Raw genomic sequence first — 14527 nt, forward strand, 5'->3', positions numbered from 1 at the left:
TAATAAGATCCAAAGATAAACCTTAAGGATTCTCAGCTCTTTGACTTGAATCTCAAATCTAACAATAGCGACAAATAGGTGTTTAAAAGTGACATTTAGGTAAAATAAATATGGCTACGACAAACTGACGCTAGTTAGCTTTAGCTAAAGTCGTTTAAAGTCTACATTAAGAATCCACCATAGTGAGGAGGAATGTTCAGATGGAAGCTGAGTTCACTGAGGACACACTGGTGACATTAGATCAAGTCTCAGTTGACTAGAGACAAGTGGTGGAAAATTACTTTTTCTCAGGGGCCACAATTTAAACTGTAGTGAGGAGCCAACAATCAAAAAGTATAAAATCAAGCTAAAAGTCTTACTTTATTGTATTTAAAACAGATTTTATTTACTTAGATATTTTTTAAGGGACGAAAAATACTCACAGAAATGACAAAATCAGAGAAACAAACACAAAAAAACAAGTTTTTATCTTGAGACTTGTAATGACTAATAGAAAAATATACAAAATAAAACGTTTACTTGTTTTAAATCACAAGTTAACTTTATTCAATGGTTCATTCAGGAAGAAAATAACTGTAAATATGTATTTTTGTTCAGTAAAAATATAGTTTTCAAAGACACAACAGCGACTACAAAACGCCTGGAATCCTTTATTTCCATTTAAAGTGACAAAGACTGACACGATTAAAAACATAAATAACAAGTCATGGTGAGAAAACCTCTTTCAATTCATACGCGTAGAGAAACGACACACACACACACACACACACACACACACGCGCAGACACACACACACGCACATAGAGCGGGATGGAAAACAAACGCACACTCACTCGCGGACACACACAATGAGTTAGTTTTGATTGACTGTCGTCACAGGCAGCGAAAGGAAATGATGGAGGATCTGCTGGTGTAACATGGAAGCAGAAACACGTCTCACTCCATCAACTCCAGCGAGTTAAAACAAGATTTAGGAAAAGTTAAAACATTTCTTTAAATATTTCAACCAAAAACTTAAAAATGTAACTTGTCGTGCCCCTTTACTTTTACTTAAAATTAAATTACATTTTGTGCAAAGCATCTGTCCATCATTTTATCACTTCATATATTACTTTTTCTTGAATAGTTTAATATTAACCACAACGTAATAACAGTGACCCCCAGTGGTGAGTTGTGGTAAAAGTACTTGCAAGAGTTGATTATTACTTTTGGCTTCAATCTGCAGTGATGCTCGGTGACATCATTACTTCATTTTCTCCCAGTAGCGTTGCCATGGCAACAGCGGCTCACAAGTCCAAACGACGAAAAGGACGATAATCCAAATATGGGGTCAAAGGTGAAAAGGTGGAGGCAGCCGTAGGTGGAACATACATCAGAGGATGTGCTAAACTTGCAGGGGTTTGTGTTTGTGTGTTTGTGTGTGTGTTTGTGTGTGTGGGGGGTGTGTTACATTCTTGTGCCTGCTACACTTCCAGTGTTGGTGGTTCAGTAAGGCCTCGTGTTCTGGGGCGGTCGCTCCTGGACCTCCTTCGGTGGCTCAGAAGAGCCTCTTGTCCGAGTGTCTGATGAGGTTCTGTTGTTACGTCCGGGGTCAGCGTGACCCGCTCAGCGCTTCATGGTTGGACTTCCTCTCTCCGGATCCTTCTGTAACGCCTGGAGAACCTGAAGGAGAGCGTTGAAGATCTGTTTCACTTAAACATCGCAACTTTTTTCCTCAATAAGATACTGTTAACGATATTCAACAGCACTGTATCCATTCAAAAATTATATAAAATACACACATTTGTTCATTTTAGTCTTTCAATTAAACATCTGGCACATAAATAGAACGTCCTCTGCAGCTAAAGGGAACAATGAAAGCCAGGTGATGACTGAGGATGAGAGGATACAGTGACTCCAGCAGCTTTTAAAGCTGATGTTTGAGTCAAGAGTCAAGAGTCATGTGGTCTGTAAATACTACAACACCAGAGTTAAGTACTGGACAATACTACACATATATACTTGTTACTACAATATCACAACACCAGAATCAAGTACTGGACAATACTACACATATATACTTGTTACTACAGTATCACAACACCAGAGTCAAGTACTCGACAATAATACACACATATACTTGTTACTACACTATCACAACACCAGAATCAAGTACTGGACATTACTACACATATATACTTGTTACTACAGTATCACAACACCAGAGTCAAGTACTCCACAATACTACACATATATACTTGTTACTACAGTATCACAACACCAGAGTCAAGTACTGGACAATACTACACATATATACTTGTTACTACACTATCACAACACCAGAGTCAAGTACTGGACAATACTACACATATATACTTGTTACTACACTATCACAACACCAGAGTCAAGTACTGGACAATACTACACATATATACTTGTTACTACACTATCACAACACCAGAATCAAGTACTGGACAATACTACACATATATACTTGTTACTACACTATCACAACACCAGAGTCAAGTACTGGACAATACTACACATATATACTTGTTACTACAGTATCACAACACCAGAGTCAAGTACTGGACAATACTACACATATATTTGCTGGATCATGTAGTTTGCTTCTGTATTGTGCTACATCACCAGATTCTTGAACACTAGCTCTGAAGACGATCCAGTGTCACTGTGCATCAACTCTACCTGAGCCCACTTCCGGGTCCGGCTGGTCAGGTGGACGGCGGCGATGTGCTGGAAAAGCTGCTCCCCGACGATGATTTCGGGCAGACGGGTGAGGAACTGGGCCATGTGGATGAAGTCCATGGTGGTCAGGACGTCCTGGTAGAGGCGCAGCAGACCCAGAGCCGTGCGGAAGAGGAACTCCTCGCCGTCCCGGCAGAACACGTCCCAGACCCGGCACGCCAGGTCCAGCGGGAGAGACTTGCTGTACAGAGTGAAGATCCTGTCGACGCAAGAAGAGACGCATCAGGTCCTGTTACGACTTGTATGGAAGGAAGTCAGTGTCAGAATATTGATCACTCGAATTTACAATGTAACACACACTAAATGCATGTGTAACACACACTAAATGCATGTGAAACACACTAAATGCATGTGTAACACACTAAATGCATGTGTAACACACACTAAATGCATGTGAAACACACTAAATGCATGTGTAACACACACTAAATGCATGTGAAACACACTAAATGCATGTGTAACACACTAAATGCATGTGTAACACACACTAAATGCATGTGAAACACACTAAATGCATGTGTAACACACTAAATGCATGTGAAACACACTAAATACATGTGTAACACACTAAATGCATGTGTAACACACTAAATGCATGTGAAACACACTAAATACATGTGTAACACACTAAATGCATGTGTAACACACTAAATGCATGTGAAACACACTAAATACATGTGTAACACACTAAATGCATGTGTAACACACACTAAATACATGTGTAACACACTAAATGCATGTGTAACACACTAAATGCATGTGAAACACACTAAATACATGTGTAACACACTAAATGCATGTGTAACACACTAAATGCATGTGAAACACACTAAATGCATGTGAAACACACTAAATACATGTGTAACACACTAAATGCATGTGTAACACACTAAATGCATGTGAAACACACTAAATACATGTGTAACACACTAAATGCATGTGTAACACACACTAAATGCATGTGTAACACACTAAATGCATGTGTAACACACTAAATGCATGTGAAACACACTAAATACATGTGTAACACACTAAATGCATGTGTAACACACACTAAATGCATGTGTAACACACTAAATGCATGTGTAACACACTAAATGCATGTGTAACACACTAAATGCATGTGTAACAGACAAAATACATGTGTAACACAATAAATACGTGTGAAACACACTAAATACATGTGTAACACACTAAATACATGTGAAACACACACTAAATGCATGTGAAACACACTAAATGCATGTGTAACACACCAAATGCATGTGTAACACACTAAATACATGTGTAACACACACTAAATGCATGTGTAACACACACTAAATGCATGTGTAACACACACTAAATGCATGTGTAACACACACTAAATGCATGTGTAACACACACTAAATGCATGTGTAACACACACTAAATGCATTTGTAACACACACTAAATGCATGTGTAACAGACAAAATACATGTGTAACACACTAAATACGTGTGAAACACACTAAATGCATGTGTAACACACTAAATACATGTGAAACACACACTAAATGCATGTGAAACACACACTAAATGCATGTGTAACACACTAAATGCATGTGTAACACACTAAATACATGTGAAACACACACTAAATGCATGTGTAACACACTAAATGCATGTGAAACACACTAAATACATGTGAAACACACTAAATGCATGTGTTACACACTAAATGCATGTGTTACACACTAAATGCATGTGTAACACTAAATACGTGTGAAACACACTAAATACATGTGTAACACACTAAATACATGTGAAACACACACTAAATACATGTGTAACACACTAAATACATGTGAAACACACACTAAATACATGTGAAACACACTAAACACATGTGTAACACACTAAATACATGTGTAACACACTAAATACATGTGTAACACACTAAATACGTGTGAAAACACACTAAATACATGTGTAACACACTAAACACATGTGTAACACACATGTGTAACACACTAAACACATGTGTAACACACTAAATACATGTGTAACACACTAAACACATGTGTAACACACTAAACACATGTGTAACACACTAAACACATGTGTAACACACTAAATACATGTGTAACACACTTAACACATGTGTAACACACTAAACACATGTGTAACACACTAAACACATGTGTAACACACTAAACACATGTGAAACACACACTAAATACATGTGAAACACACTAAACACATGTGTAACACACTAAACACATGTGAAACACACTAAACACATGTGTAACACACACTAAACACATGTGTAACACACACTAAACACATGTGTAACACACTAAATACATGTGAAACACACTAAATACATGTGAAACACACACTAAATACATGTGTAACACACTAAACACATGTGAAACACACACTAAATACATGTGTAACACACACTAAATACATGTGTAACACACTAAATACATGTGAAACACACTAAATACATGTGTAACACACTAAACACATGTGAAACACACTAAATGCATGTGTTACACACTAAATGCATGTGTTACACACTAAATGCATGTGTAACACACTAAATACGTGTGAAACACACTAAATACATGTGTAACACACTAAATACATGTGAAACACACACTAAATACATGTGTAACACACTAAATACATGTGCAACACACACTAAATACATGTGCAACACACACTAAATACATGTGAAACACACTAAACACATGTGTAACACACTAAATACATGTGTAACACACTAAACACATGTGTAACACACTAAATACGTGTGAAAACACACTAAATACATGTGTAACACACTAAACACATGTGTAACACACATGTGTAACACACTAAACACATGTGTAACACACTAAATACATGTGTAACACACTAAACACATGTGTAACACACTAAACACATGTGTAACACACTAAACACATGTGAAACACACACTAAATACATGTGAAACACACTAAACACATGTGAAACACACTAAACACATGTGTAACACACACTAAACACATGTGTAACACACACTAAACACATGTGTAACACACACTAAACACATGTGTAACACACTAAATACATGTGAAACACACACTAAATACATGTGAAACACACACTAAATACATGTGTAACACACTAAATACATGTGTAACACACTAAACACATGTGAAACACACACTAAATACATGTGTCACACTAAACACATGTGAAACACACACTAAATACATGTGTAACACACTAAACACATGTGTAACACACTAAACACATGTGAAACACACACTAAACACATGTGAAACACACACTAAACACATGTGAAACACACTAAACACATGTGTAACACACTAAACACATGTGAAACACACACTAAACACATGTGAAACACACTAAACACATGTGTAACACACACTAAACACATGTGTAACACACACTAAACACATGTGTAACACACTAAATACATGTGAAACACACACTAAATACATGTGTAACACACTAAATACATGTGTAACACACTAAACACATGTGTAACACACTAAACACATGTGAAACACACACTAAATACATGTGTAACACACTAAATACGTGTGAAAACACACTAAACACATGTGTAACACACTAAACACATGTGTAACACACTAAATACATGTGAAACACACACTAAACACATGTGTAACACACTAAACACATGTGAAACACACACTAAATACATGTGTAACACACTAAATACGTGTGAAAACACACTAAACACATGTGTAACACACTAAACACATGTGTAACACACTAAATACGTGTGAAAACACACTAAACACATGTGAAACACACTAAACACATGTGTAACACACTAAACACATGTGAAACACACACTAAACACATGTGAAACACACTAAACACATGTGTAACACACACTAAACACATGTGTAACACACACTAAACACATGTGTAACACACTAAATACATGTGAAACACACACTAAATACATGTGTAACACACTAAATACATGTGTAACACACTAAACACATGTGTAACACACTAAACACATGTGAAACACACACTAAATACATGTGTAACACACTAAATACGTGTGAAAACACACTAAACACATGTGTAACACACTAAACACATGTGTAACACACTAAATACATGTGAAACACACACTAAACACATGTGTAACACACTAAACACATGTGAAACACACACTAAATACATGTGTAACACACTAAATACGTGTGAAAACACACTAAACACATGTGTAACACACTAAACACATGTGTAACACACTAAATACGTGTGAAAACACACTAAACACATGTGTAACACACTAAACACATGTGAAACACACACTAAACACATGTGAAACACACTAAACACATGTGTAACACACTAAACACATGTGAAACACACACTAAACACATGTGAAACACACTAAACACATGTGTAACACACACTAAACACATGTGTAACACACACTAAACACATGTGTAACACACTAAATACATGTGAAACACACACTAAATACATGTGTAACACACTAAATACATGTGTAACACACTAAACACATGTGTAACACACTAAACACATGTGAAACACACACTAAATACATGTGTAACACACTAAATACGTGTGAAAACACACTAAACACATGTGTAACACACTAAACACATGTGTAACACACTAAATACATGTGAAACACACACTAAACACATGTGTAACACACTAAACACATGTGAAACACACACTAAATACATGTGTAACACACTAAATACATGTGAAACACACACTAAACACATGTGTAACACACTAAACACATGTGAAACACACACTAAATACATGTGTAACACACTAAATACGTGTGAAAACACACTAAACACATGTGTAACACACTAAACACATGTGTAACACACTAAATACGTGTGAAAACACACTAAACACATGTGTAACACACTAAACACATGTGTAACACACTAAATACGTGTGAAAACACACTAAACACATGTGTAACACACTAAACAAAAGCACGTTTAATCGTAACTAAAGCAGAGACTCACCAGTCGATCAAATAAATATCAGGAGTCAAGTTGTTTGACTTGAAATGTGCAAAAAGCTTTGGTAGGTTTTCTTCAAAAAACACTTCAAATGCTGCAAAGTAGGTCAACATCTGCAGAGAAAAAATGACTTTTTTAACATCATGTGAACATCATTCAGAACAATGGAAAATGTGTTGTTCCTAGTAAAGCCACAGGGAGGCAGCATAGTTAAGTGCAGGTGATGCTAGTGCTTCAGTATAATAAGAGCTAACTTCATTGCTTTTCCTCTCATCATAAAAAATCAAGTTTTCTTTTTACACTGACAATAAACCTCTGATCACCTGACCTCAATCATGTGATGACGCAGCTACTTCTTTAACTATTTTACTTACTTAAAAAACAACAACTTGGTATGAAGCAGACAAAAGTAAAATAAGTTCCATAAAAATGATGAAAATGCATCAGGGTTCATGATAGTGTCGTCATGTTTACAGTTGATTAATACTAGTGTTTCATTTAGCAGCTTAAAAAAATCTATTTTGCACGGTATCATGAAACCTCATCAGCTGTTAATGAAACCTCATCAGCTGTTAATGAAACCTCATCAGCTGTTAATGAAACCTCATCAGCTGTTTAATGAAACCTCATCAGCTGTTAAAGAAACCTCATCAGCCGTTTCATGAAACCTCATCAGCTGTTTAATGAAACCTCATCAGCTGTTAAAGAAACCTCATCAGCTGTTTCATGAAACCTCATCAGCGGTTAATGAAACCTCATCAGCTGTTTCATGAAACCTCATCAGCGGTTAATGAAACCTCATCAGCTGTTAAAGAAACCTCATCAGCTGTTAAAGAAACCTCATCAGCTGTTAAAGAAACCTCATCAGCTGTTAATGAAACCTCATCAGCTGTTAAAGAAACCTCATCAGCTGTTAATGAAACCTCATCAGCTGTTAATGAAACCTCATCAGCGGTTAATGAAACCTCATCAGCTGTTTCATGAAACCTCATCAGCGGTTAATGAAACCTCATCAGCTGTTTCATGAAACCTCATCAGCTGTTAAAGAAACCTCATCAGCTATTAAAGAAACCTCATCAGCTGTTTCATGAAACCTCATCAGCTGTTACAGAAACCTCATCAGCTGTTTCATGAAACCTCATCAGCTGTTTCATGAAACCTCATCAGCTGTTAAAGAAACCTCATCAGCTATTAAAGAAACCTCATCAGCTGTTTCATGAAACCTCATCAGCTATTAAAGAAACCTCATCAGCTGTTTCATGAAACCTCATCAGCGGTTAATGAAACCTCATCAGCTGTTTCATGAAACCTCATCAGCTGTTAAAGAAACCTCATCAGCTATTAAAGAAACCTCATCAGCTGTTTCATGAAACCTCATCAGCTGTTAAAGAAACCTCATCAAGCATTACTAGTATCAAGAGTTTAAGGGTTTTGAGAACATAACCCCCGCTATAAACGAGGGACCACTTTCTAGGGCTTACAGGATACGACCATAAAATAACTAATTCTACCTATTGTTTGATAACCTGGAGAGACCAAAACTTTGTTCACAAGTATTCGATGGATCAGTGCAGTCGGACCAGTGTGGACGTACAAGGCTGTGGTCCACCCTGAAGAAGGCCATCTGACACGGCTTGTTCAGCAGGTTGGCGAAAGCGATGAAGGCGTCGGCCGTGTCCAGGTTCAGGATCAGCACGGCGGCGATGAACGACATCCCCTGCACCTGCAACACAACCCGTCGGGTCAACACAACTGACGCACACTCGCTCGCAGCCCAGTCCACTCACGTAGCCCACGTCCGGCCTGTAACACGTGTAGGCTCCCAGGATGCTGTGCAGCACATCGTGGTACGGCCCGCCCTAGAGAAGACATCCTTTCTACTATTAACCATCATTTAGGAAGTAAAACACTCACAGTTATAGTGTGTTTATGTTACTATGTTACTGTAAACCAACACTTTTGCATCTTATTATGGACCTTATTAGCAACACAAAAACAACTTCCTTATAAGGGTATAAAACACCCGTTCCCCCCCACTATAACATATCCATATTCAACAGCACTGTAGCGATATTTAATTTTTCATCATATTTAATTTTTTATCATAGTTTTATGGATTTTATTTCTAAAAGTCTGTCTTAATAAAAAAGTTTTTTTTAATTCACAATCAACATGCATTTTTGTGTTGCCATTTCATTGTTAGCCACTAGATGGCAGCAGTCATAAGGTCCTCCGCAGCTGAAGAAACAATGAAATCCTGCAATGACTGAGGACGAGAGGATACAGTGGACTCTTTCAATAAGATACTGTTAACGATATTCAACAGCACTTTATCCATTTAAAACATAGACTGAGGACGAGAGGATACAGTGAGTCCAGCAGCTTTTAAAGCTAATGTTTGGACATATTTTGGTTTGAAAACCAATGAAAGCAGTTACGAATTTGGTCAAGAGTCATGTGGTCTGTAAATACTACAACACCAGAGTCAAGTACTCGACAATACTACACATACAGTATATACTTGTTACTACAGTATCACATGTATCATATTTTTGGCCCTTTATTGTGATATGTATCGTGTCGCCAGATTCTTGCCAATAAACATCGTAGAATTGATAAAATGACAAATTAACTGAGATCCTAGTGACGACTGAGGACGAGAGGATACAGTGACTCCAGCAGATTTTGAAGCTGATGTTTGGACATATTTTGGTTTGAAAACAAATGAAAGCAGTTACGACTTCGTCAAGAGTCATGTGGTCTGTAACATGTGCAACACCAGAGTCAAGTACTGGTCAATACTACACATATATACTTGTTACTACACTATCATGATATACATTGTATAGCCGCCTCTGTATCCTGATACGCGTCTTTGCGATAAACACCACTCGCTCCGTACTGACCTTCTGGAAGATGCAGAGCTGGGGGAAGGTTCTGGAGATGTCCAGTTTGATGAGCTCCAGACTGGACTCTCGATTCGAGGACACAGCATCTGTTCACACAACAACAGACACACACTGAAGCACTGCAGACGACGAAACGTTCGGACCGAGTTGTCGTCACCTTCTAGTTGTGTGTCTGACGACGACGAGTTGTTCCACTTCTCTCGGGCTCGAGACAGACAGATGTTGTACAGCTCTGTGAAGACACGACACAGTTGACGCCACAAGACACTTCAACTCCTCCACACTTGTTCTTAGACTTAATAAATAGCTGCAAGAATGTGGAAGTAAATTGCCGTCGTCACAATGTTGAATGGTTGAATATAGCATTTAAAGTTGTGTTATTATTGCAATATTAAAATATTATATATTTTCTTAAATCATTGAATTCAATAGTTTCTTTTTCTAAATGTTTCATTTAATTTTCTTAAAAAAAAATCAGTACAAATACCTGAATATTTTCAGAAATCCTTTTTTTTAATACATAGAGTTTGATATTGTTATTTAGCAAATAAAATAATAAAAAACACTTAATAAATTAGATACTTCTTAGTCCCATCGCCTTTTAAATTCAATATTAAAATGTTGGTTGATTAATTTTATAAGTTTTATGTGGTACTCCTGGTATTGTCTGGTGACACGATTATAACAACATTATTATATTGAATTTAAAAGACTACAAATTAATTTGAATTTTTTAAAGGAAAAATAACAGGAAGGTTAATAAAAAAACACTAAAATTCAACCTTTCAATATAGAAATGACTGAATTCAATAAAAAAAACATTTCAAAGAAAGAATTCAAAGTCTACCATCGAAATGTTCGATACAAGGAAGGAGGAAGAGAAACACTTCGGGTCACGTGACTTTCATTTGACAGAGTGAGAACACAAGAGAACTTGTCTGTCGCTTATCTGTGAGCCTGAGGGTGCTCATGATCTCACACACACACACGCGCACACGCACACACACACACACACTCACATGCACACACTCTCACACACACGCACACTCTCACACACACTCACATGCACACACACACAGAATGAGTCTACCAGAGACTCATTGAAATGCTGCTCACTCGTCGTGGCCGAGAATCATTTATCCGAGCATGTAAAGACCAGACACCCTCATCCTTCATCTCCGACGCTGATTCGATAACACAACTTGTAGCCACACGTGTTGTCCACGCGTCAGAGTGAAGTCGCCCTCAATGAAACCGGATCCCGATGTCGACGCACCGTGTGTGATGTTGAGGTCGTTGCCCACAGCCAGACTCCAGACTCGTCCCCGGACGCTGGGGGGGATGCCCTGCCACCACAGGTCCCTGACCCGCCGGGACGTGCACCTGGAAGACACCGTGTTCGGGTCAAGAACCTGAAGTCAAGTGGACGGTCAAGAGAGAGAGACGTGTCTTCGACCTTTTGAAGGTCGTGATTGACTCGTGGCGATGAAGATTCATGAAGACCTTATTTTCCGCCGGATGTCACCGTTCTATAAGCTTTGAGCAGCGACTCTATCGAAACGGCTCTTCATTTTTAAACTGAGAGCGCCACCTACTGACCTCTAAAACGAAGCTTCATGAACACATCAGTTCCTCAGACGTGAGGTGGTAATAAAATGATGGACGGATGACCAACGAGAAACATTTAACTTGAGATGAAAGTAATGGAAAACAGGAAAATCTGTTTTTTATAAAAAATACATTTATTAATTATTATCTAAATTACAAAATACGAGTTAAAAATAGAAACATTTCAAGTAAAAATATAGTTTAGTTTGAGTTCATGATTGATGTTGACAATCTAGTGCGACACGCTACGAAGAGCACGAGAAATCACAAGTAGATTTGGTTCTCGGTGCCTTCAGTCCAGCATCAAATCGAACTGCAACACTGGATGCGAGGTCCCATCCCTCTCCACAACACTCTAAGTAACGGAGACCGGGAATCAATCACAACAGCTCCCATGATGCTTTGCTGCCCACGCAAAGTTGTTTTCCAATAAGTGACTAACCTCGTCTTCTTTTCTGGACGGAGGCATCTATTTTCCGTAATGGTCTGTCATGTTTGCCTCAACATTAATACGCACTTAAATGACAGCGTATCGTTGTGATGCCATCTTGAATCACTGACTTTAGGCTTAACATGAGGCTTCGGTGGGCAAAATTAATTTATTAAATATATAACAAAAGTAAATAATAGTTGATGACATCCAGTTTCTCTTCTGGATCTTTTCCCTTAAAGTCATCACTCACTTTCAGCAGAAGAAAAGCGCAGTGACATACAGTCGTAAGTGTAATGATATGATCAGTTATTATAAAGTGATAGTTCACTCAAATGTCACTGATTTTCTTCTCACTTTCATGTCGACCAAGGGTTGGGATTAATCTGCAGGAGCTAAATAAGAATGCAGAGAGATTCTATCGTATACTCAAGTACTCACAATGTGCTCCAGTTGGGCAGGATCTCCTGGTTCCAGGTTTGAGCAGCAGAGCCGATGCTCTCCTCCAGCCTGCAGCGATCCTCCAGCTGCTTCCTCCTCCTCTGTGCGTCCTTCAGCTCTGCACCAGGGAGGAGAGAACATGGAGATAACAGAGAATACCTCGAATAGTTTGACCGCACTTGCAGGAATACACATTTTGTCACGTTGTTGAGACGGGTCTCGCTGTGCAGTAACTCTTGAGCAAGTTTGAGGTAAATCTGATCATTGAAAAATATATATATTTATATAAAGTGTGTATTAAAATCATTATTATTTTATGTTTTTTATTTTAATTTAAAGTCCCCTCCACTAGGTGGCAGCAGTTACTCCGTCCTTCTCAGCTAAAGACCAAAGATATCCGGTGAGATCCGGGCATTGACTGAGGACAAGAGGATACAGTCGACTCCAGCAACATTTAAATCTGATGTTTGCTTTCAATCGTTTTAAAAAACAAAATATGTCCAGTTACGATTCTGTCATGAGTCATGTGGTCTGTAAATTCTGCAACACCAGAGTCAAGTACTGGACAATACTACAAATATATACTTGTTACTACACTACAACTATATATATATCGTGTAGTTCCCCATGTATCGTGATACGTATCGTATTGCCAGATTCTTGACACACACACCCCTAATTGATACATTATTTATTATGTAATTAAGATGGAAAAGCATTTCTAAATTAAACATACAATTAAACGGAATAGTCATTCAGTGTCTGCTGCTATAGGTCAACTAGTTAACCACACCCACTCTGCTGTGATTGGTCAAACGGCGAGGTTTGTCAGTGCAGTGTCATCAATCCTGCAAGACTCCACCCTCAAGGGACTCGTCGTATAAACAAAGCGAGGCATGATTACAGCTGGAGGAGTGAAGCATCCGCTCTCATAACCTCTCGTTCGCCCAGATTTCAGAGCAACTTTATAAAGTAATAAGTTGAAAACATGGCCGTGATGAGGGACTTACTGCATCTTGGAGAGACTTCAACATTTGAAATAAACATTAGTTGACCTTTAATTTTAGCAACAACATAAAGATGGTTCTGTGCACATCTTTCATTAGGATGGGTGAAGAGAGAGAAAAAAATAAAACCAATTCAGCTGCGACTAAAATGATAATAAAATCATGATGTTGTCCTTCTCCACTGAGAGGACAGAACATGGCGGTGGCTCAGGCTCACCTCTCTTCTTGGCCTGGGCCACCATCTCTTCATACTGCTGCCGGTGCTTCTCCGCCTCCTCGGCTGGCTTGGCAGGAAGATTACTGTAACACAACAGAGGCAGACTAATGGGTTCAGCTGCATCCAGA

At 38.2% G+C, this 14527-nt stretch overlaps 1 protein-coding gene across 4 annotated transcripts in view; it reads right to left on the reverse strand.

Annotated features, from left to right (window-relative positions):
• Positions 1-637: 637 nt before the first annotated feature.
• tbc1d14 (TBC1 domain family, member 14) overlaps positions 638-14527 on the reverse strand; it is a 37196-nt gene continuing 23306 nt past the window's right edge. For all 4 annotated transcript variants that reach the window (XM_087788630.1, XM_087788631.1, XM_087788632.1 and 1 more), the window contains 10 exons: positions 14400-14482; positions 13176-13293; positions 11973-12079; positions 10854-10928; positions 10694-10782; positions 9575-9646; positions 9382-9510; positions 7791-7900; positions 2689-2947; positions 638-1662 (listed from right to left, as the gene is read on the reverse strand). In XM_087788630.1, the coding sequence (XP_087644756.1) occupies positions 1606-1662; positions 2689-2947; positions 7791-7900; positions 9382-9510; positions 9575-9646; positions 10694-10782; positions 10854-10928; positions 11973-12079; positions 13176-13293; positions 14400-14482 (1099 nt within the window). In that variant the 3' untranslated portion in view covers positions 638-1605. The remainder of the gene's footprint in view (positions 1663-2688; positions 2948-7790; positions 7901-9381; positions 9511-9574; positions 9647-10693; positions 10783-10853; positions 10929-11972; positions 12080-13175; positions 13294-14399; positions 14483-14527) is intronic.

This window comes from Callionymus lyra, chromosome 4 (genome assembly GCF_982586985.1).
Source record: "Callionymus lyra chromosome 4, fCalLyr1.hap1.1, whole genome shotgun sequence".
NCBI classification, from domain to species: domain Eukaryota; kingdom Metazoa; phylum Chordata; class Actinopteri; order Syngnathiformes; family Callionymidae; genus Callionymus; species Callionymus lyra.